Raw genomic sequence first — 24,864 nt, 5'->3', positions numbered from 1 at the left:
GAACTACCCAGCTGCTGAGACTATATTGTACAAGGGGTATTTCTTTTCTTTTCTTTGAAGTTATTGGGCTAGTAATGAGATTCCGTATTGTCAGATCACAGGGCTGTGCGAAGGGAAGCGACTGCTCCATTCTCCGTGCACTGGTAACTACGGATAGGGCAAGTTCCCTCTACGGCTGTGTCTACACTACAGACCTTGTCTCATGGGTAACTGCTCTTTGCTGGCAGGAGAGAGCTCTCCTGCTGACTTAATTAAACCACCTCCAACCAGCGGCGGAAGCGATGTTGGCACAAGAGCCTCTACACCACACACCTGCACTTTTGTTGGTGAAACTTATGTCCATCAGGGGGCTGGTTTTTTCACACCCCTGGCCAACAAAAGTGGTAGCGCAGACAAAGCCGAACTTCCCTCCTTTCCGGACCCAGGGCCACTGCCTGCTGCGACTGCCCCGGCTGCCCAGGGCACTAGGACAGGTGCGCCGCCGGGCAGCTGAGCGCTCCAGCACCAGGAGCGGCGAGCCTGGGGCGGGCGAAGCGGCCCCGCCTCCCGTGACTGGCAAGAGCCGAGCGCGGAGCCCCTCCCCACAACCGGGCCCGCTCTCCCCCCTTCTCACGTGACTGACAAACGGCCGCCGCCACCATTGGGGGAGCTCCCCTAACTATTATTTCCGGCCCCTCCCCTGCCTAGCTCTTCCCGAGCATGCCCAGCAGGGCACACAGGTGTGGCTTTGCGCATGCGTAGAGAAACACGTTTGGGAGGTGGGCCTTGTGAAGTGACGGCATGTTTTACGCATGCGCAAAGGGACAAGGCGACGGAAGGCGCTCTAGTGTTCACGGGCAACCGCCACCGTTTGTTCTACGCATGCGCGCCCGATCATGCGCGCATGCGCCTCGGACGGAATTTGTTGCCGCCTGGCTGTTTGTGCCAAGGGGTGCGGAGCGGATGGAGCCCGCCCCTCCCAGCAGAGGTCAGAGGGGCCAGGGGAGGCCGGGGAGAGCCGGTGTAGCGGGAGGGGGGCCCTGCCTGCACCTTGGGGGGAGGTTTCCTATTGCCCTGACAGCCCTGGCACCACTGCTTGTTCCGTGACATCAGCACCGCATCCATGATGTCAGCACGTATAGATGATGTCACTACTGTGCCGTTATACCATGGTCACGTCAGGCTGTGCTGCTTTGATGTCATTGTACCATCATCACTGTGTTACCTAGCAGCATGATGTCTCCCCAGCACCTGCTGGGAAATGGGGCAAGACTAGTGACAACTCGACGGGCAGCCTCTGCCCACCAGCAGAGGAGGCACTTGACATAGCACTGCGCTGGTTAAGGTTTCCTAATGTGCATTCCACGCCGACCAGTGTTACCTCCTCCTTTCTATAGCTAGTACACGTGCAGGAAGTCGAGCTGGCCTGATCACCTTACACCTTTCCAACCTCCCACGGCCTAGAAAGGGACAAAGGACAAACCCTGGTTCAGGGGAGCATAAACAATACTAGCTCACTTTCTTTTTTTTAAGCATAGGTAAAGTTATCTGTAACTCATATTTAGGGCAATGGGAAACATTGCTGTACAATTCAGTCTGATTTTCATGGATTTTAAAAAGTGGCAAAACATCTAACTGGAATTGTGGAGAAAACATATTACAGTATGGGATTTGGTGAATAAATGCCCTTTAAAAGGAAGAGTAAAGCCACTGTTAAATTATCCTCTTTTTATTATACCTTTTAAAATGCTCATCTCTTTTTTAAGTGGATTGTGATAGTACATGATAAAAATCTATCAAATAATTACTGGTATATAGAATGCAGATCAGGAGTTTCTGTTCTCCCTGTCTTCCAACACAGGAACAAGGGGATATCAATGGAATTAAATTATAGCAAATGTAAAAAAATTTCACAGGTGTAATTATACTGTGGAACTCATTGCCGCAGGTTGTCTTTGAGGCCATAACATTAGCAAAATTCAAAGAGAGATTGAGCGTTTATATGGATAACAAGAACATTCATAGTTACAATAGATAATGGTAACAAATTTTGAAAGAGAGATGAAAATGCTTCAGTGCTCAAACCAACCTCTAACTATTAGGGATTATGGTGAGGTCTTCATGGGGGCAGATAATCCCATATCTTCATATTGAGTGGTTTCATGCATCTTTCTCTGAAGCATCTGGTACTAGCCATTGTTAGAGACAGCATATCAGACTGGATGGATCTCAGGTCCAATCCAGGTGGCAATTCCTATATTCTGTAGTAATTGTTCTATGGATTGAAGATTTCAGTATCCAGTGTGGCATCTATCCCTAGGATTAAATTCACTAAAAGTTAGATTTATATTAGTAAAGTGAAGCCAAAACAATTGCCATATCTAGGGCCTGCTTCTCCTCTCTTATCAGTGTATATCAGAAATAACTCCATTGACTTCAGTAGAATTAAACAGGCAAGAGAGGTGAATCAGGCCTTTCATGCAGATTCTACACATAACCAAGTGGTGCAGAGATGAAATAATAAATGCCTTTAGGAATTTGCAGTAAAAATTAAAATGTGGGATATTGTTAAAAATTGCGTGGATTTTTCCTTAGGCTATTGCAGCACTGTCTTATGGTTACGGATATTTATAGTAATCAAATTCACGGTTAGCTACTTCACTCACTTGTGCTGTTGCTTAAAAATAGGTAATGCACGTTCACTCAGGCCACATTACCTGGGGATTCAGCAGTTGAGGACTCTCTCTGCAGCTTCTTCAAGGCAGCAAAGTGGAAATCTGCCTTTCGCTTTCAAGGACAGAAGGGACTGGGTACAGAAAGAGCTCATCCTGGGTGGAAAAGCAGGGGGTGTGGTGGTTTAAAACAGTGCTACTCAAAGTGGTGGTCCGCGGGCCGGTGCCGGTCCACGGGCCATCGGCTGCCGGTCTGTGCGCACATTGGGGGGAAAAATTGCCAGTCCCCCACATCAGATAGCTTGAGAAGCACTGGTTTAAGACAAAGTGTTGGCCTTGAGCCTGCAAACATTCTCATGCTCAGCTTTATTTCCAGCTTAGGGTTACTGTGCTACTGGCCTGGTGTGTGCCCTTCGGCAAGTCACCTTCCCCCACTTTATGCTTCAGTTTCCTCATCTGTAAAATGCGGTTAATGATACTGACATCTTTTGTAAAGTGCTTCAGGATCTATTGATGAAAAGTGCTATATAAAAGCTAGGTCTTATTGTGATTTATTATTACTATCACAGGTAGTTGAATTGACTTCAGTGGGCTACTCGTGGTAGTAAAGTTAAGCACAAGTGTTTGCAGGGCCTTTATTATTATCATGAGTAAATACATATATTATGATAATACTCAAAGGCCCTAGTCCTAATTGGGGCGCCATTGTGCTGGACATTGTACAGATGTTAGAAAATCTCATGTCTCCAGGTGGGTGCAGTCATTGCTTTAGCACTGAAAAAGTCCCAAGTGGGATTGAAGTTCAGATCTCATTGAGATCCATGGAGTGGGTGAGTTTCCACCTTTGCTGCCTGCTGCTGCTGATTGGCTGGAGGTAGTTTTTTGCATGCTGGTTATTAGGACACAGTGCTCTGTACAAAGATGTATCTTTGTTATTGAAACATCTAGAAACTTTTTAAAGATCAGCTTTAGAGTCCAAGAAAAATAGACCACAGGTCCTTTTACATATGATTTCCCCCCCAGCCCTAGCCGTATGTGATAATAGTGATATCCAGTGGAAGTGCCTAGTGATACGGTACAGCAACATAAACAGGGTGCTATGATTAAATACTTTGTTCTAGACGACTCAATCTCAAACTATGTTTCAGGAGTGTGCAAAGCCCTTGTTTATGGTTTGTAGAATTAATCTTTTTGAGAAGCAGGCATCAGAGCATTTCAAATGCAGGTCTGTGAGATGGTCTCTTGTTCTTTTGCAGTAGTCTGCAAAATGGAAATAAGTGGGAATTCCTGTTCTAAACTGAAATTGTTTGTATGATATCAGAGCTTAACAATAGCATTCAGATGGGGTGTGTAACAATGGTAAGTAACATTGCAATGGGATACTGAGTGGTCTGGAACTTAAGTTAGTCAGAGAAAAAGTAGTTTACTTGAGAGAAATGTAAAAATACATTTTGGGAGCAATGAACCAAATCAGAAAGTCTATTTTTAATAGACTTGGTCAGCTTGATGAGCAGGTGAGGTTATTAATTACTTCTTAAAGCTATTTGCCTTGAATGTGGTACTGATGGTATTTTGTGGTTGCACTTGTACATGGATTCAGAAGAACATAAGAATAGCTATGCTGGGTCAGACCAATGACTGGTCCATTTGTCCCCGTATCCTGTCTTCCAACAGTGACCAGTGCCAGATGCTTCAGAGGGAATGAACAGAACAGGGCAATTATCAAGTGATACATTTCCTGTGATCCAGTCCCAGCTTTTAGCAGTGAGTGGTTTAGTGACACCTCTGACCATCTGAGTTAATAGCCATTGATGGACCTATCCGCCATGATCTTTTTTGAAGCCAGTTATAGTTTTGGCCTTCACAACATCCCCTGGCAACAAGTTCCAGAGGTTGACTGTGCATTGTGTTAAGAAGTACTTAATGAAATTAAGGGACCCCTGGTTCTTGTGTTATGAGAAGGGGTAAATAACACTTCCCTATTCACTTTCTCCACACCATTAATTATTTTGTAGACCTTTATCATATCCTACCTTAGTCATCTTTTTTCTAAGATGAACAGTCCTCATTTTTGTTGCTCTTTTCTGTACTTTTTTCAATTCTAATATATCTTTATTGGGATGGGATGACCAAATCTGCATGCTGTATTCAAGGTGTGGGCATATTATGGATTTCTGTAGTGGCACTATGATATTTTCTTATCTATCCCTTTCCTAATATTCTTTTAGCTTTTGTGATTGCCATTGCACATTGAGATGTTTTCTGCTCACCCAGGGCCATAGAGAAGCCATACCTTGTGGACAGTCCAGCAATATAGTGAGTCTGCCATACTGTGTTTACAGATAAGTGCATGTGCTGGAGATACTACTGTGACGAGCATGGTATAAGAACCTGTGTAGAACTGGATAGAGAGAGACTGCATGAGGGAAGGTGTGTGAGAGGCATAGAGGTCTCTGCTCCTCAGGAAGGTCTGCTTTGTATCTGTGAGTTTCTTTCCAGCAGGAATGGGAAGTACTGAGGACTGTAGGAAAGTTTTTAGTTGCAGTATTTGGGTTGGAAATATTCCAGGGGGTCTGTCTCTTTCTATGTGGTTTCCAGCACAAACACCAGTTCTTTCCCCATGCTGTGTTTTGACTGGCTTGATTGAAGACTCTGCTACCAACCTTCCAGATCTTTTGTAACTAGCCTTCAAGGGAGGGGAAGTAATATTTATAGTGCCAGCACAGCAGCATGGAGCAACTCTTCATTGGGAACTTTCTATAATTAGAAACCTAGGTGCATATGGAAAAAAGAAACATTTAATTTAATTTTTGAAGAATGAGGCGCCTCCAACCTTCCCGCTACTTTGACCCTATCCCTTGGGACCTCCTTAAATTATGGCCACCCTTGAGGGACCATCAGTGCCAATACTTTATTGATCTGCTCTTGAGTGAGATGAGGCACTCCCCCAAACATGGGTGAGCTGCTTTTTTAGCAGTCCAAGCTATGGCTGGCACACAGACTGTGATTTGAGTCTGGGTCTCTTGCTCTTCAGTGTCAGGCACTGCAAATGTATCAGTTCCTCCCAGTTCTCTGCATCCCACGTCAGAATTCGCACTCTCCTTCAAAGCTGTGCTGCTGATGGAGCCGTGGGCATATGGAACCAGCATGGCTCTCTGTAGGATGGTGTAATCTGCACTATCTCCTCGAGGGAACAACAAATGATGTCAGAATCAGACCCTTAATTTTTAAAGGGTCTGATTTTGCCACCCTTACTGATGTTTCGTGCCTTATTCCCCAGGTAATCCTGTTCAAATTAAGGAATAATCACAGAGTAACATATTATTTATCAGTAAGGGTGGCAGAATCTGGATCTTTGAGAATGAGGCCTTCATGAATAATGGACATGGAAGTGTATTTAGTAGCAAGGTAGAAAACAGGTGTCTACAGGATACAGAGGAGGTTTCAGGAAGATATCTATTCCAGACCTGCACTTTTCTGATGATAAAGATGAGATAGTCGCTGAGATTGAGATGACAGAAGAAGAGATCCTGGAACAAATTGGTGATTTAAAGACAATAAGTCACCAGGCCTAGATGGTGCATCAAAGAGTCCTGAGGGAACCGAGCTGCTAGGAAAAAATGTTCAGTCTCATTAAAAACAGCTACTGCACCAGAGGATTAGAGGGTAGGAAATGTTTTACGTTATTTTAAAAAAAAGATTATAAGGGTGAGCTGGGGAGTTACAGACCAGTAAGCCTTGCATTTGTACCTTGTAAATTGGTTGAAATGATATTTAAAAATATAATGATAAAACCTGTGGAAAATCATAATGTGAGGGTCAAATCAGCATGGTTTCTGCAAAGGAAAATCATGTCTCACTAACCTTTTGAATACTTTGAACATGTCAGGAAAGTAGTGGATAAAGGAAAACCAGTCAACATAGTTTACTTAGACTTTCAAAGGGCTTTTGACAATGTCTCCCACAGGAAGATGCTAAAGAAGCTAAGCGGGGTGGATAAAAATATTTTTTGTATTTAACTTGGCATTTTAAAATTTAAGTTAAATACAAGTTTATTTATTTTTTAAATAAACATAGTTAAATTTGAAATTGATAAATTATATTAAGTCCTAAACTTATAAACTATTAAAATCAAATTAAAATAAAAAAATAATGGTAAGCAGTACATGTTTGCTGCTAAGTTTTAAAGAAAGTCAGACCCCTGAATTGGTGGTACTCACTGGTTGAGCATCTGGAACCAGAGTTTGTTGAAGTGCTAAACTAGTCTTTGACAGCAGCAGCCTCCTCTTCGGCAGGTGCAGAGAGAATTTTCTTTTCACATCAGTATATTCAGTTAGTTTAGGTCAATGACTAATTCATTCAAAGTTGAGAAACTGAATGGGAGCTGAAAAAGCAGGAAAGCTTGTTTTCCTCTTCCAACTTATGAATAAAAAGTAGGTGGGAGAGAACCAACTCTACTAGTTCTAAAATCTTGATGGACAGGGTGACTGGAAACAATCAGTTCAGTTCACTAACTACAGATAATACTTGTTTTGCTTAATAAATCAGTTAATTTTAAATGCAAAATATATTATGATATATTTTTTTCCTTATGTGTCCAGAACATTTAAGATAATTTTATTTATTTTTTTTTAAATGCTGTTTTGGTGCATTTTTAATTGAACTTCAATTTCCATCCAAATAGAACTTGACACAAATCACAAGTAAAAAATTAATCATCTAGTAAATAAGAAATCTATCGTTCATCATTTTCTAATATAATAAAAAATATAAATGCTAAGAATCTGAATAAATGGGAGTTGAGCCATGTAACTTAAATAAACGTGTATAGATATAGTGTATCCTCCTGGTTATCAAAAAGAAGGACCAAATTTAGTGTAGAGGCTATATTTAGTTGCAAATCAACATGTGATAATGGTTACCAACCAGTGAGAATCAACCTTTCTTTAGGAAAGTAACTAAAAAGTACAAAAGCAAAACAAGATTAAAAATCAATGAGTTAAATCAAGGTTTCCAGATTGCTGATTTAAATACTGATTAAAATTGGTGATTCAGATCACTTTGATTTAAATCAATCCACTCTGAAGTTAAGTAGTTATGGTGTGAGAAGCAAAGTATTGTCATAGATCAGAAACTGACTAGGAGACAGGATACAAAGAGTAGAAATAAATGGTCAATTTTCATCAAGGCAAAAAGTTAACAGTAGGACTCGGGGTTCGATACTAGGTCCGGTGTATGTATATTAATGATCCAGACAGAGAGGAGAGCAGTGAGGTAATAAGATTTTCCAGATGACACAACATTATTTAAGTTAGTCAGGACCAGACAGGCCTGTGAGGAAATTCAGAAAGATCTAATCCAGCTGGGTTAATGGGCAACACAATGGCACATGAAGTTAAGGGTTGATAAATGCAAAGGAATGCACATAGGAGGGGAAAATGTAAATTACTTGGACATAGACAGGCCATTTGTCTGATTTTTAAGCTTCTGGTTTTATGTTTTTTGTGGTTTGTTCCCTGTCTGGTACTAATATAAAACCTTTGTCCAGTGTCACACGTGGAGGAAGCAATTTTGAAGAGTGTGCCGCTTAGCCCCCACTGACATGATCTCATGCACCAGTACCAGAATACCAGGTATTCTGTGGATTTGTTGGTGACCTAAGTTCCCTGTAAGCTGCACAGCTGGGTGGCTGCGCAGCAGCCTATTAAGCGCCGCATGGGCACTCAGCGAACCCGCCTGGCTGGGACCTGCTGGGGGAGGGGTATCCCTCCCCCAGCCTGAACCTAGCCCCTGCCCGGAACAGCCAGGGTAGGAGCACCCCTCCATCGGCCTGAACCCAGCCGCGGCCTGAACCCAGCCGCAGCCTGAACCTGCTGGTGGTGGGGCGCCCCTTCCTCGGCCCCAACTCAGTCCCGGACCTGCCATGGCCAGGGGAGATGCGCCTCTCCCCCCAGCCCAGGTGCTGCTGGGGGGAGTCCTCTCTCCCCACTGTGGCCCTGGGACAGCCTGTACCCCGAGCCCCTCATCCCCATCCCCACCCCAGAGCCCACACCCCCAGCCAGGGCCCTCACCCCGCCACCCCAACCTTCTGCCCCAGCCCTGAACCCCTCATCCCCTGCCCCACCCCAGAGCCCACACCCCAACCCTCTGCCCCAGCCTGAGCTGCTCATCCCTGGCCTCACCCCAGAGCCCACACCCCCTCCCGGAGGCCTCACACCCCTGCACCCCTACCCTGTGCCCCAGCCCTGGGCCCCTCATCCCCTGCCCCACCCCAGAGCCCGCACCCCAACCCTCTGCCCCAGCCCTGAACCCCTAATCCCCTGCCCCACCCCAGAGCCCGCACCCCAACCCTCTGCCCCAGCCTGAGCTGCTCATCCCTGGCCTCACCCCAGAGCCCACACCCCCTCCCGGAGGCCTCACACCCCTGCACCCCTACCCTGTGCCCCAGCCCTGGGCCCCCTCCCACACTCCGAACCCCTTGGTCCCACCACACATCACCTCCATATTGATGCACATAACAAAATTCATCACGCACATGTGTGGAAAAAATTAGAGGGAGCACTGTTGGTGACCACCCTACTTGAACACCTTACAGGGTTTTAAATTAAAACCTGGTGAAGTCAGAAGTGATAAAAAGAAATACTTTTTCACACAGCACCTAATTAAACTGGGGAATTCATTGCCACAGGATGTCAGTGAGTCCAAAAATTTAGCAAGATTCAAAGAGGGATTGGATATTATATAGGTAACAAGAATATCCAGAGTTGTTGTCATTACTGCTAACACATTTTGGAAGGGATATTAAATTTCATGGTTCTGGGTTTAAGATAATCATTAGGGATTAGGATGAGATTTAATGTGGGGTGCAGATTATTCCACATCTGCCTACTGCATGATTTCATGTACCATCCTTTGAAGCATCTGGCCCACTGTTGGAGACAGAATACTGGACTAGATCCAATGTCAGAATTCCTATGTTCCAATGAGACAAGAAGTCATCTATTTCAGGAGTAAATAGAGAAATAAAGTATTTTTATTAATAATTATTATTTTTGTGGTGTCTAGTTTTCTTTCTCTTCCAGTAGATTTGCTCACTGACTTTTTCATGCTTTTCCTCTTGAGAAGGGCTCATGGTTCACTTTCTTTTTGTAGTCATAATTTCCATAGAGTACTTCACTACTTGGAAAAAAGAAAGCCTAAAGCAGCTGAACCTTCAAATCCCTGAGACCCTTATAGCTGATCTCACAGACAATTTTAAATAATTTACACTATTTAAAGGAGATGGCAAATTCTTTGAAAAATCTAGCACCTTTAGAGTTGTGTTCCCTGTCTGTCAAATAGCCTAGGTGAGAGAGGCACTCAGAACATAATTAACTCTTACCTTTTCCCCCCATATTTTTCCAGGTCCCAACATCCACTTTTATTGGTCCCATTTTGTATGACATCCCAGCATGCACGAGTGATGGGAGATCAGTGATGGGAGATCAGTCACAGGACCCACCTGGATCATAGGGTTGGCATCTAGGTGGTCTAAGTGGTGGTGTTTTTATTTTATTTTGCTAGTTTGGGTGGCTTTGAAAGATTTTTTGATCCCATAGGGGAAGAGCATATGATATTTAAAAGAAGCACTTTGCAAACCATGAAGTGTTGTGAAGAAGCAATACTTCCCTTCCCTTTTAAGCCAATGCCCAAGGATTTCTAAGGGCTTGTCTACATGGGAATACTCAGGAAAGTTAATCTGAATGATTTTTTAAAAATGGATTCGTTAAACTGCATTGGACCCCAGTGTGGACACTCTTATTCAGATTTAAAGCAGCATTAATTTGATTTATCTTAATTCACTTTGGAAGTGAATCAGAAAACATGCAGGGATTTAATGCAATTTAACTAATCCACTTTAAATTCACACCTTTTTCATTCGGATTAATTTTCTGCGTGTTCTTGTGAAGACAAGCCGCAAGTTTCATGTGATACTGTCAGCACAGTGCATGACCAAGAGCCTGCAAATCCAGACTTTGAGACCTGAAAAAGAAGGAATATAAAAAGTAAGTTCTACATCAGTTTTGTGCTTTGCCCATCTCACATTGAACACATACAGTAAACAAAGAAGTGCTGGATTTGTTTCAAAGTACAGTATTTGAAAGTCACCATTAAGTAATGTGACAGCACTAGTTTGTCTGTGAGGACTGTGTAGAAACTTAGAGGCTGAAGATTCAGTTTCTCTCTCTATGCTGTCTTCTACTTAGAAGAATGTGGTCAATTTGTCGTGACAACTGCCTCAAGACTCTGTCCAGGAAAATAAATTTAATGAACTGGCTACAAAAAAAAAAAAATCTGTTTCTCTCTCATAAGAAATTACTCTAAGATTCACAGCAAAATCTCTACAGGTTTGGGAGACTGTTGAAAGAAAAATATCCATTAACATCTGTCATTGCTTATAGGAGAGGCTGACCCATAAAGTGTGTAACCAGCATTCCTTCGCCTTGTGTGTCTGAAGCCAAGCCATTTGAGAAAACAATCCATCTTGTGTTTTTCCTGCATTTTGACTCTTTTGGTGCCCAGAGTTTTGCTGGAGAAACTGAACAGTGACTGCTGCCATTCCAAGTGAAACGCTCAGTTTCAGGACTGAAAGCAGTAGGAATTGGGAGCAATATAAAACCTCTTGTAAATGAGTCATGCCCATACCATATTCTGGGACTAGGAAGAAGTCAGTCTAAGAATAGAGATCTAGCTGTAATATCACTTGGGGTTTGATCAATTTCCATCTGGACATGTCTATCCAGGTAACCCCTGAGTAGTGTGTTATGTTTACTATAACTCAGAGAGATTAAAGTTTTTTTCTTAAGTATCAGAGGGGTAGCCCTGTTAATCTGTATCCACAAAAACAACAATATTTGTTGATATTTTTTAAAATGTTCTCAGATTATTATAAATAAATTTGTTAGTCTCTAAGGTGCCACAAGTCCTCCTTTTCTTTTTGCGGATACAGACTAACAAGGCTGCTACTCTGAAACCTCAGATTATTTAGTCTCTGTACTTTGATGGAACGTTGTAGAGTGGCCAGTGTCTGGTTTGCTGAGTGAACCTTCCTCAGGCCCTGCAAGGCAGTGTTTACCAGCAATGACCACAGCAAACACTGAAAGTGATCAGACAGCAGTAAGTATCTGTGTATAGAGAGAGAGGAAAGGGAAGGGATGTGGGTTTGACTATGTATAGTGGGGTTGCTCCCAGACACAGACCAGGAGCAGAAAAAGCCTTATCCATGTCAGGCCATCCTATTAAAAGGTGCTCTGACAAAAGCCTGAATTTCACACTATGACGGCATAGGTGTTCAATCTGACGTGTGTGTGTGTGGTTTTAGTTCCACTCCCTAGCATTCACTTCCAGAACTTTTTTTTTTTTTTTTTTTAAAAAGTCACTCTTAAGTCCTGAGCTCCAGCCCATTCATAAAGTAGGAAACATGCTTCTGTGTATGTGACAGTTGTGCCTAATGTCAGGGACCTACTTTGAAATGCTTGTGTCTCACCTCCTAACATGCCCTGTGTCTGTTGGCAGTTCAGTGTTGATCATACTTTGTGTCAGTTATATACCTTATCTATTCAGGGTTTTCCTGCACTGATCCTCAAAGCTCCACCTTATTCCAGACCATCCTTCATTTACACTCTTTTTTTATCTCTTTTATTTAGATGCTGTGATAAAGCTCCTCGCAAAGCCTTCTTCGCAAAGAGCAAGGAAATCCCCTAAATATGAATGATATCAAATGGACTCCTTGAAGATTGTACTAGACTTAATGGCTAAGTTGTGATTATAGAGGGCGAAATATTGGACCAGCCAGAAACGTGCCCACTGTTGATCTTGTTGGAATCCAGAGCGTGCAGATCTCCGGGATGGTGGAAGGCACAATGAGGACTAGGTCATCAAAGGAGGCAGATCTGCGCTGACCCTGCTGTCCCAGTCCAGTACTCCCACATGCTCCATCACACTGAAGCCAAGCTGAGCGTCTTGAGGCTGGTGGCTGATGGATGAGCTGGACAATGATTTTAAAGAACTCTGTGCTAACCTATTGAGCAGGGTCAGGAAAAAGGCTGGAGATGCCGAGGGAGGGAGGAAGGTTCAGAGCGGGACAAGGAGCACTGCAACAAAAAGCAAATTAAAAAAGAGCAAGTCAGCTGCTAAGAGCAAAAGCCAGCATGACTCCTCTGTTGGAAAGAGAGTGGGCTTGCCAGGGTGCACGGACTCCAATGAGCAGGCACTGGGGCATGAACCAGAAGGTGAAGCTACAGCCTGTGGAAATGATGGGCCTCCACTGGGAGATGGAAATGGAGATCCTCGTTCTGCCATTCAGTTGTATGCTATGACACCAAACTGTAATCAGAACAGCCTGGCAGGTAACATCTCCAACCTCTGTCTCCTTCCCTCACTCTGAAATGTTTCTAATGGAAAATAGCCTGGGGCTGGAAGGACTCTCCCGTTCAGTGGAACTTTTCTAAACTCCACCCAAGAGGGGTACCAGGCAGTTAGGATGGCACAGGGGGTGCATTTTGCATTAGACAGTGCATTAGACAGTATTCAACTCGTTAGACTGACACCTTTGACTGTTTCTAGTAACTTTTCTTCAACAGTGCTGTCAGATAGGAGAGGTCTCCCTCGGTCAGGTGAAGCACAGAGAATGGAGGGTTCCCCAAAGCAGCCAAGGCTGCAGTGAGGTGTTGCCCTGGCAACTCCTTCTGCCTGCTGCTCCCTATTTCTCCTCTCCAGAAACCCTTCACCCCTACTGCTCAGCATCTCTCAGGCCCCATCATTGGTAGAGGTTGGAAGTCAGATCCTAGAGCGCTGGTTCGGAGTTGGTGTGGCCCAATGGATAGCGCATGGACTGGAATTCAGGAGATCTGGGTCCTATTCCCAGCTCTGCAACTGACCTGCTGTATGACCTGGGGCCAGACATGTCACTGCTCAGTGCCTCAGTTTCCACATCTGTAAAATGAGGTTGACGACACTGACCTCCTTGGTAAAGCACTTTGAGATCTACTGATGATAAGTGCTGTAGAAGAGCTAGGTATGATTATTGTTATGGGGTGAAACTCAGTAGCTAAGCAGATTGTGCATCCAGTCCACTCAGAATCAGCATACTCCAAAATCAAGAATCTCTCAGGCTGCTGTAAAAGGAGGCTTCTCTGAAAAACCTCTCATCTGGCCTGTTAGCTGGGTGTTTAATGCAGATTTGCAAAGCCCCAGATGGGACAGTTATTAGGACTGCTTTTTTCCCCACCAGGCAGTGACAAGCGCAGATCATCCTTTGCTGCTGCTGCAGAACCAGCAACCTCCACCTCATCCCCTGCAAAGATGCGCCAGATCTCAGGAACCAGGCTGCGGGTAGCAGAGCTGGTGCTGGAGAGGATGCAGCAGTTTAAGAGAGTGGAACCAAAACAGCTGAAACACACCCTGGGCAGCATCTTGCCAGAGACAGTAACAGATGGAAACATCCCTGATGTGAGCCAGGAGAACCACCAGCCAGGAAATGGTATATGTCTCATGCAATCTATCCTAAACATACAGGGAGTGTTGTCTAGTGGTTAGAGTGCCAGACTGGGAGTCAGCTTCAGGAGTCCTGGATTTTATTTCCAGCTCTGCCACTGGCTCATTATGTGGCCTTGGATAAATCCATTAATCTCTGTGTGTCTCACTTTCCTCATCTGTAAAATGAGGCCATTAATACCTGCCTCACAGGGCTGTTGTGTGGCTTAGTTAATGTCTGTAACAGGCTTTTAGATCCTGAAGGGGATGATGATCTAAGTATCCTGTTTGAAATAAATTTCTTGGAAGCACAGATTCAAATCCCAATAGGATCAGTTCACTCTTTCGTCCTTCCAGTGTAAGAATAATGATAATAGCTAACTCTTATATAGAGCTTTCATCAGTAGATCTCAAAGCATTTTTTCAAGGAGGTCCATATCATTGTAGATAAACTGAATCTTTGAAAACTAAGGTCATCTTGGCTCTGTGTGGACATTAAAAATCTCCTTGGCCTTCATGTAAGAGCCATGGCTTGCCCTAGTGACCCTAGCCAAAGTTCCCCGTCTCCTCCAGTGGTGCAAATAGAATTCATTTCTCACCAATACGTTGCACCAGCTAAAGGGGGGGACATGTGACCTGCACATGTGACCCGCCCCCAGCCCAGACCCCTGCGCACTCTCTCTCCATGATTCATCCCATGTTACTTTGGGGAGGGGTGGGGAGGCCCTGTCCTCCTTCTGCTGCGCCACAGACTTCTGAACTAGAGAGCTCTCCAGAACCACAGCAGCGAAAGCTGCAGAACGTGGGGCCACCGGGCAGCCCCCCGCCAGCAGCTCTTCCAGCGCAGCTGAACTGCCCCCAGGCCTTCCACGCAGCTGTTCCTCCTGAGTCCTGTCTGGGGTCTGTACAGCAGCTCTGCTGGAGGACAAGGCTCGGGGGGCAAGGCTTGGGGGGCAAGGCTGGGGCGGTACAGCCATGTCAGAGGAGCTGCCAGCTTGGGGTTCTGCTCCTTTTGCCACTGCTGTTCCTGGGAGAGCCCTGAATGGCAGGGCTCTCCTGGGAACTGCAGTGGCAAAAGGAGCCCTGGCAGCCCCACACCAGCAGCTCCTCCGGTGCGGCTGTACCGCCCCCAGCCCTGTCCTCTGGTGGGGCTCCTTTACAGACCCCGGAGAGGAGAAACAGGCATGTAGCTACGTGCAAGGGCTGGGGGCGGTATAGCCGCGCCAGAGGAGCTGCACATTCTGCTCCTTTCGCCACTGACCTAAACTGCAGGGCTCTCCCAGGAACCGCAGCAGCGAAAGGAGTGGAACGTTGGCCCCACGCCGGCAGGTCCTCTGGCGCGGCAGTACCAGTACCGCCCGCAGCCCTGCCCTCTGGCAGGACTGCCTGCAGACCCAGACAGGAGACACTAGACAAAGGTACGTGGAACAGGGTGGTGTTACAGGTGGGGATGATACAGCCACGCCAGAGGAGCTGCCCCACTTTCTGCTCCTTCTCTGTCTTTCTGGTACAGCGTACCAAGTATAAATATCTTACTGGCAGACTGGACCAGACCGCCCTCCTTGCACCACTGCTCTCCTCTGCTGTATTGTATGGTGGTGTGCTGATTGCCACCATCCACCCCAGAAGTGGCTGCATTTCAGTGATGCTGTGTGTGTAGTTTGCAATGCACTTTGAGACCCTTTAGAATGAAAGGTGCTAGAGAAAGTTCACCTTGTATTTTTAAGGATCCAATTCAATAAAATAACTGAATATAACAGGTTCAAACCTTTTATAAAAATGCTTAGTGCTGTCTCTGAGAAGATCTTTCCTTCACCCTAGTGACCACTCCGGATCTGCCTGCGAAGGAGCCAGATGTTGCCCTGGCAGTGGCCCTCCAGCAGGAGCTCAAAGAAGTAGTACCTGGAAGTCTGGAAGAGGCAGGCTTATTTTTTTGTCAGATCTGTCAGAGGGACCTCTCAGCCATGAATGCAACACGACGGGGGCAGCATGTTAACAGGTGAAAGGCCAGTGTTTATTATTGCCCTCTCTCCCCTGGGCTCCTAGACTAGAGACTCAGCCGGCCTAACTACTGTAGAAAAGGACAAAAGCTGAGGTGGTGTCACAGTAATTTTAACGTTGAAGATGTAAGTAAATATAACCTGTTGTGAGGGTCACAGCATGGACTGAATTCTTTGTCCTGTAGCACAAAGTTGTTTTGTTCAATAGGAACTAATTATTCCTGGCTATAGGTGGTGTTCCTTTGAGGGAGCTCACAATGCAATTAGGCAGCTTCAGTATTTTGGATACCAATAAAGGATTTATTACTAGAATTGGTCTGATAACTACTGAGCTGGGTGTGTGCAGGCGTGGGTTCGTTAACATCTGGAGCAGAGATTTACCCATCATGCAGTGCTTTCCTGCTTTTCTGGTCCCACAGTTCAGTGCTGTTCTTGCCTTGGAATCTCTGTTCTCCATTCTGTATGCTAACTAATGGAGGTGCCTCCCTGTCCCATCTTCGATGCAGATGAGGCTGGGGGAGTTTCCTTAATCCTGTCACCCTTGTCCCAAGGGTTTAGGTGTGTCTTCCATTGCCTTTTCATTGCTTTTTGTAAATCTTTCTTCTGATCGGCTTTGGCTCAAGCTGAGGGGGTGGGGTAGAGGGAGGAGGTCTTTCGTGAATCAGACAGGCTGGATACTGTGCCCTCGTTCCCCAAGAACACAGAGCTGCTAGGTAACAGTGTATAATATGTAACACACACTTCTTTAGGGAGTGTTGCTTCGGTTGTTTCAGGCATTAGAGCTGATTACTCCAGTTCTTCTTTAATGTGGTTTAAAAGTGTTAGTGTGAGCAGAGTTTAAATACTTTTAAGAGCAAACTCTGCTGTTTTCCTGCAGGTGTCTGGATGAGATGGAGAAGTCACAGGTGCCCTCTTCTAGCAACCCACAGATCCCTGAGTGCCCCATCTGTGGGAAGCAGTTCCATACACCCAAAAGCCGAGCCAGTCACTTGAAACGCTGTGCTGTCAAGATGGAGGTCCCTCCGCAGTTGCTTCTCCAGGCAGTGCAATCGCAGGCATTGGCCCTGAGTGATGGGCTCCCTGTAGCACCCAGGTGAGCTGGAGCAAATAAGCGATGTTAGTAGAATCCTTTTGGTTGAGAGAAGCACTAACTCCATGTCCATGAAACCAGTCTGTAGAGTCAGGGTAAGTGCACACCCTGTGTGGGCTCTGAAACCAGGAGGAATCGGACAGGAGCCAGCTTCGGCACCGTAGTTGAAGAAAGCTGCAGTTCAGTTGGTGAGAGCACAGTAGGGCAACCAAGATGATCAGTAGGGTGGAGGGGATAATGGCTGAGCAGAGAGGGGCAAAACAGGGATTAGTCTTGCATTGACTTGGCTGAGGTGTTTACACTAGCTGAGGTAATTATGAAAATTAAACTGAATGGTCCATTGGAGTTTATTAGACAGACTGGAGCTTAGGAACATTTTGTACCTAGACATGAAGAGGGAATACACATAAGAATCGGATGTATAAAAATTTATGCTGAGAATGGGGGCTAGGTGGAATCGGCTTTTCTCTGAGCAAGTGCCTCAAGTAGTGTCTATATAGTAAATCAAACACTGGCTGACTACTAAATTCAATACGTGGAAAGTCTGTTAGTCCCATTGGGTTGGGGAGAAGCTGATTCCTGTCCCCCCAGCCAAGTTGGAAATGGCAGAGCACTTTTTGGTGTTTGCGCTTTTTGCCCCACATTGACTTGTTTTTTGCTGTTCTATGGCACCAAGTTTTAAAGGATGTGGGACTTAAAAGGCAGAATTGCAAACACAAGATTCCAGAAGCAGCTGTGAAGCACTTACAGCCAGCTTCTGGTACTGTGTAACACGCTTCTATGTTTTGCTTCAGTGGCATCCTCTCTGCCCTTCTCTTAACCTCCTAGATAGTGAAATTGAGGTTTCCCATGCCTGGATGATTTTCTTTCTAAGAGGATAGTCCTAAGGATCATCCCTAAAAAGGGCAGATCAGTCAATTAGAAACCATATCAGGTTTCCAGTCTGCATCGTAGAATCATAGAATATCAGGGTTGGAAGGGACCTCAGGAGGTCATCTAGTCCAAACCCCTGCTCAAGCAGGACCAATCCACAATTTTTGCCCCAGATCCCTAAATGGCCCCCTCAAGGATTGAACTCACAATTCTCGGTTTAAGTGCCACTTACCCTTTCAAACAGTCTCCAGATTGCTCTAAGGGTCCACAGATGATGATAAATGCTTCCCTCTGTTCAAGAGTAGTTTACTGTGAATGTTTTCCCCTTATCCTGGAAATGGGAATCTACCTAAGTGATTAGAACAGCTGATGTGGAGTGCTCCTTGTCTCTGATCCAGTTGTAGTTAACTTGTGTGTCATGCTGCATTCTTACATTTCAGCAATCAGCTAGGTAGATCAAAGCGAAAAGGCTCCTCCAAAGAGAAGGAGTCAAAGAAAAAGCAGAAGACATCCAAGGTGGAGACCACCGATGAGGATCTTCTGGTTGCCATGGCAATGTCACGATCTCTGCTGGAGCAAATAAGGCAGGAGGAAGCAAAATCGGTAACAAGCATTAAACTGGAGAGTGCTTTGCCGATCAAGTGGAAGCCTGGAGCAGGTACATATTGAAGTGTTTTAGTGTCAGTGGCTGGCAGTGTTTTTAGAGCAATGTAACACAGTATATCCTGGATTAAAACCTAAGTGGTGTGTATGTATGACAACCCTGCCTATATCTCATGTCAGTTTCTAACGCAATATATAATTCCTACACAAAACGTAGTTAAAAGGGATTCCTGGTCGTCAGTGAGTTTCAGTGGAGTCCCCTTGTAGTCTTACACTTTCTTTCTGTTGTTGGGAGTTTTGAAGTTGTAGACGTTTTTTTTTTTTTTTGTACAGTGTAGAAATGAACAGCTAAGGGGTCACTCCATTTTTCCACTGCCACGTACTCTGCATTACTCGTTATCATCCAACCTGAATCACGCTGCTCACCCAACCTTACCTGTGCTCCATGTTGCGGCTGTGATGGACATGTGATGGAGAATGGATAGTGGGGGTTGCATGCCTTGCTTATGCTTCATGCAATAAAGATTTTGAAAGAAAGCCAGTTGTCTGGAAAATAAGGAGGGTGAAGATACTCTTCAGGAGTGTGCTCTAATTCTTAGCGTCCTCCTGCCAAGGCTCCAGTTACTGAGCTCACAGCTGCGTTGGGGAATGCAGAAGAGCCTGGTAGTGGAGAAAGCAAGCCAGTAAGGCACAGAGATTGGTGAATGGCAGTTGTGTGGAGTTGGGGACCTGGTGTTGGGCATCAGAAGTCACAAAGAGACAGTGACAGTGGCTGCAAGGTGCTGCGCTGTTTTCCTGCGGCAGGGACAGGCAACCAAAAGCTGCATTGGTATCTTGCCATGAACCTGGAAGATGCCCATAACTTCAGTAAAATAGAGAGATTGCATATGATGAAAGTGAAACTCAAAGTTCACAGCTCTCATCATGGAGCATGCATAGTGGGAGCTGTAGTTTCAAGGGGGTTGTTGCTCTGTATTAAAAATGAAGGCAGCTGCAGGTGTTGTGGAGCTCTGTGAGCCCCATTTGGCCTGTGAGCTGCACTTCATGTTCCCTGTCTTCAGCTCTCAGAGGAGCTTGCATGTTGTGCTCCTGCACCCTGTATGTTCTATTCTACACTTTTTTTTTTATAGAGAAAAAAAGGCGTAAGAACACCCCCCTCACGCCTCCTCCATTGTTACTTCAAGATCCAGAGACAGCCCATAAACGGATCCAAAACCGGATGGCCATGCTATTAACAGAGGAGGTGGAGTTCCCGAGCACCCCTCCGCTCCCTGCCAGCAGGATTTTGGAGGAGGAGCCTAGGAAGGCAGCCTGGCTTCTATCTTTGCCCAAAGACCAGCGTTGCATTTTGTGGGAGTATAGTACTTTGACGGGACCCTGTGTCCCAGAATCCTTCTATGCAGTGGGATTAACGCCTCCTATTTTACCTTGGAAACCTGTGCAGGTGAGGAATCCTTCTGTTCTTTCCTCTACTACTTATTCTCACCAGTGGCTTGTCCCTTCCACCTTCTTTCTTTCACACTTGCAGTTGCGCTCCTTTGCTCTGGGGCCCTGCCGCCCTCCTGAGTCTGCACACTCATTGGCATTGCGTGTTTACCCTTCCAGTTTCCACCACTGCCCTCTTGTGGTCTGACTGTGTACATCCGCTTTTAGAACTGAAGGCAAAGGCACCTGCTGGTCTGTTTAGAGTCTCTTTCTTTTACATTTCAGAAAAAGAAGCTGTGCAGCGATAGAGGGTAATTAGATAAGGAAATCTTAACCAGTCATTTTGACCCCAGTTTAGGTGTATGTTTGCCTCCTGCATTGTTGCGGCCCAGAGAGTTCCTGGTTCTTTGATTGGCTCTGGCATGCTCACCACCTTCTATATCTGTTTCCTAATCCATATACAGTACTTGACTAGATAGGAATTAAGTTGCACCTGTGTTTTGAGGACATTTGTTAGTATTCCATACAAAGAGTATGGCCCAAGTAAATTAAGGTTGCAAAGTGAAGCATTCAAACATCAGGCTTTGCCAAATCTGAGGTTGCTCGTGCAAACTTAACTCTGCCCCCTCGTGCATATGCTTTATGGTACACTCTTTAATTACACAATCACAGACTGTTTTTTTCACAGATCTCCCGCCTCTTTCATTGCACTTCATTCAGTGTAAACATTGATAGGACTCCTTCAGAGTTCTGTCTTTTTTCACACTTACTCTCCAGGAGGGAAAATTTCACTTTGCTGCCTTCCTTATTCATGGACACCAGAAGAATAGTTGGACATTCTTTTTTAAAACAAGAAATGTGGTGTGCATGTGCAAGTACCTTGTTTCAACTCTTATAACTCAGTTAAATCCCAGCAGCTTTTCAGTTGGTGACTCAAAGGCACACATCTGACCTAAGAGCTACTTCTGTGCCAGATTTCAAGTGTCTAATGATGAGGCACTAGAGCTGTTCAAAAACAGGTTACAAACCATTTTAAATAATGGCAAGAGTGTATTTTTCCCTCATAATTTTCATTCTCTGAAATGGCTGAGCCGTTTTCATTGAAATAGCAGGGGGGACCCAAACACCACAAAACCTAAAGGAGAGACCAAACCTGGAAAATTTCAGCCCAAAAGGTAAAAGTTCTAAGTTATAAGTAACTGCAAAAAGACCCTTCAGAATGGAGCCATTGGCTGCCTTAGCCATAGCTGTCTCCATGAGCTCCAGCCATAATGAAATGTTCAGCTGTTAGAGTGGGACTACTTCTACCATCCATCCTCCCTGCTTAGCAGCTGCTGTCACACAGGTACACTCCCAGGGAAACCCCTCTTCTCACATTCTCCATTGCAGTCAGCTTGCTTCTGATGGTGGTTTGAGTTCTCTTATCTCCATAGACCTCTCCGTATGCAAAGAAAATTTGCCTCTGTAGGTAGCAACGGCATCTGGGGACTGTTTAACCTTTACACTAGGGCTTTAAAACTGAACTAGAGTGTAGTCCAGCCACTGAGTGATTCCCAAGCTGTATGAACACACAAGACAGGAACCAGTTCTTTCTGTCTGTCTGTCATAAGTCAGGGACTATTTTGCCATCAGTGAGATCTGACTAACCACAACTATCTCAGCAGTTACAGACCAGCAGCAATCATCCTGATCCTGCTTCTGTGGGGCTTGGAAACAGAACTTCTGATGATCCCCAGGCAGACCCTGATGGAGAGCAGCAGTTTCTGTCTTGCAGCCAGAAGGATGTTCAGACTCTGGAGGACCTGGTGGAGCTGGCTGGGGAAGGACTTACTCTCACGCAGTGGAACATTGACCACACCAGGGCAGTGAAGCAACTGAGTAAGTTCTGGCAGCCCTGTGAACTGATCCCATCAAATCACATCAGCTAAGTAGAACTGGGCCTGGTCAAAACTTGGATAGCAGAGGCTTGACCAGAGGCTGCAGGAAATAATAAAGGTGATTCAGTAGGTGGCACTTTTCCCACAGAATCATGAATGTGCCAAGCATGGTGTATGGGGCACTGTTCTGCGGCAGGTGTGAGCCTGGGAGACTGTCAACTTGACACTTTTTAAACTGACTTATTTTTCATACATCCCAGTTTGGACAGAGTCCCTTTAAACAGCATATCCTGAGTTTTATTTTTACAATTCCTTAAAAAGTGTTTTTCTGCTCTTCAGCTGATGCCCAGGAGGGTCTTTTGGACACATCCAAGAGCAATGCTAAAAATACCTGGCCCAGCCCTCCTCACCTCCCCCTTTTCTTTCCATGCACACCCCTCCCTGTTTATGTCTGTTGGCGGACACTGGCAGCACACTCTTCCAGAGTCCACGGAAGGCCGTGATGTTTGTAAGCTTCTCCCAAAACAGAGCACAGTAGTGATGTCATGCTGGAATGTGAGCCAGGAATTGCAACTGACCATCAGCAAAATAGTGAGGCTGACTATACACAAGGAAACTCTGTGTAAACAGAAAACAGAATATTTATTTCTCTCTCATCTCACAGTTATAGTCCCCTAAGGCAGTGGTCTCCAAAGTGGGGTGCGCAAGACGATCAATTGGGGGACGCAGCAGGAGGAGCACCGCCAGAAGGGGGAAAAAAGGGTGGGGGGACAGCCCTGAGTCCCCCGGCTCGTGGAGGAGCAGGGCCAGCCGCGCAGCCAGCGGATGGAAAGAAGTGGCACTTCCCCCTTCAAAGCCAGCCAGAGAGAAGCGGCACTTTGAAGGGGAAGGTGCCACTTCTCTCCGGCCGCTGGCTGCACGGCTGCCCCTGAGTCCTCCGGCCTGTGCTCTCAGGGCCACATTCTGAAAGGGGCTTTAGAGCTGCAGGCCAGGACCCCGGGTCCCCCTTAGCCCAGAGCCCTGAAGCCCCTAAAGCCCCTGTGTTCTGGGTGGCCCTGCCTGCCGTGGGGGGGGGGGGGGGCTCGCAGAATCGTGGCCATGGGGGTGGTGCTGCGCTGCGCAGAGCCAGCTGCACACCCCCTGCACCAAACAGGAGCTGCCCCAGGTAAGTGCTCTGCACCTCCTGCCTGCCCAGCCCTGAGCCTCTTCCCGCATCCCCATCCTGAGAGCCCCCCCCACACCCTAACTCCCTCTCAGACCCCGCACCCCCACCCTGAGCACCCTCCCACACCCTAACTCCCTCCCAGACTCCGCACCCCATCCTGAGCGCCCGCTGTATCACAAAGTGTTAAACCAAGATTTTCAAAAATAATAAAGCATATTTCATCACATTGCTCTCACTAAAAATATTATTAATAATAATTTTTTTTAGTGAGAGCAAAAAGGTTTTTTGTACCATTAATAAAATAAAAAATTATTTTAAAAATATTATTTCATCTTTATGTCATCTTTTTTAATTTCTATTTTTTGTGTATGTTTTATTATTTACACAATATATTAGTACAGTAGTACATGTATATAATTTATACATAAATAAATACACATATATTGGGGGTGCGTGCTCAAAAAATTTTTACTGATAGGGGTGCGTGATCAAAAACGTTTGGAGACCGCTGCCCTAAGGTTTTACTTAGAACAACAGCAGGTGCCAGATTTTCAGAGGGTGAAGTGATTTTCAAGTTGACAGTGGCCCTTGAAAACTGAGGATCTGGCCACTTGTCAGGAATGGTTATATTATGTATCTCCTGTGTCCCTATAAAGGAGAACTCAGTTAATAAATTGTGCCATCTCTGCATTTTCAGCTGGGTGTAGTATTCTTCATTTCCTGTTGTGTAGCGCTGCTGGGCATGTTAAACTGCAGCCCTGGTCCATTTTGGAGGGGACTTCACTTTGCTAGTGATTGAAGTAATTCTCATGCATATATGTATTTTGGCTTGAGCCCTCTGAGATGAAAGGCATTAAATAGATGCTAATGAACTTGTACCAGTTTCTCCAGACTTAGGTTTCTTCCGTCACTCCCCATTTTGTTCTGCACACCACACTTTGAAACCCCAGTCTCAGATTCACTCAGAATCCATGGTAGGTGGGTGCTGCCCACAGCCGAATGGGATTCAGACATCAGCAGCCCAGCCCAGAGGCTCACTGTTAAGTAAGGGAGAGGGAGGCTGACATGTCAGGACTAGTTCACGTATGAGTGGGGGGAATCACAAGTTTGGGGTATCTGTCAAAGCACAGGTGCCATTAGGAATGTTTACGTTGCAGCTTGTCTCGCATAGAGGTTGTGTTTGAATTTGGTTTGTATTTTCTTCCTTGAGGAGGAGAATCAGTGGCCAGCGACATTCCACTTAGTGGCTTCGTCCCTCAATCCAAGGTGAAAATGTGCCAGAGCGGCAGCCTTCACACAGTAAGGACAGAGCCTTGTTTAGTTCTTCTTATTTTTTTTGTATTTTTACTGTTGTGTATTTCGGGGGTTGAAGGGGGCATGTTAATTCATGTAAGAGCAGAAATACCTAGAGAGTGACACAAAATACATCCCTATCTGTAGAAAAGGAAGAGGTGCCCTGAGGTCCCATCCTTCTGTGGTAGGGATCATCAGAAAAGGCAGCTGATGTCAACACACCCAGTGTCTCACTAATGCCCACGAAGAGGCCTGTGTATGTGACCAAGACTTTGTCCTACAGGGAAATAGAAAGATCTAAACTATGAGAACATTAGGTAAATATCCAGGTGATTTGTGTAAAGACAAGTGCCTTGTGTACAGGAGGTAATGC

The 24,864-nt window shown here is 45.5% G+C and overlaps 1 protein-coding gene across 4 annotated transcripts in view; it reads left to right on the top strand.

Moving 5' to 3' along the window:
- Positions 1-834: 834 nt before the first annotated feature.
- SLX4 (SLX4 structure-specific endonuclease subunit) overlaps positions 835-24,864 on the top strand; it is a 39,056-nt gene continuing 15,026 nt past the window's right edge. The window contains exons 1-9 of one of the 4 annotated variants that reach the window (XM_074965680.1): positions 835-967; positions 12,338-13,039; positions 13,924-14,172; positions 15,987-16,164; positions 17,043-17,258; positions 18,569-18,786; positions 19,916-20,175; positions 21,818-22,034; positions 24,409-24,497. In XM_074965680.1, the coding sequence (XP_074821781.1) occupies positions 12,670-13,039; positions 13,924-14,172; positions 15,987-16,164; positions 17,043-17,258; positions 18,569-18,786; positions 19,916-20,175; positions 21,818-22,034; positions 24,409-24,497 (1,797 nt within the window). In that variant the 5' untranslated portion in view covers positions 835-967; positions 12,338-12,669. Of the gene's footprint in view, positions 968-12,337; positions 13,040-13,923; positions 14,173-15,986; positions 16,165-17,042; positions 17,259-18,568; positions 18,787-19,861; positions 20,176-21,817; positions 22,035-24,408; positions 24,498-24,864 lie in introns of all 4 variants that reach the window. The other 3 variants (XM_074965679.1, XM_074965678.1, XM_074965681.1) reach the window with 3 other exon arrangements.

The sequence above is a fragment of the Natator depressus genome, chromosome 10 (genome assembly GCF_965152275.1).
Source record: "Natator depressus isolate rNatDep1 chromosome 10, rNatDep2.hap1, whole genome shotgun sequence".
Lineage (NCBI taxonomy): Eukaryota > Metazoa > Chordata > Testudines > Cheloniidae > Natator > Natator depressus.
The sequence above is the reverse complement of the archived record's forward strand: the minus strand, read 5'-3'. Positions and strand labels throughout refer to the sequence as shown.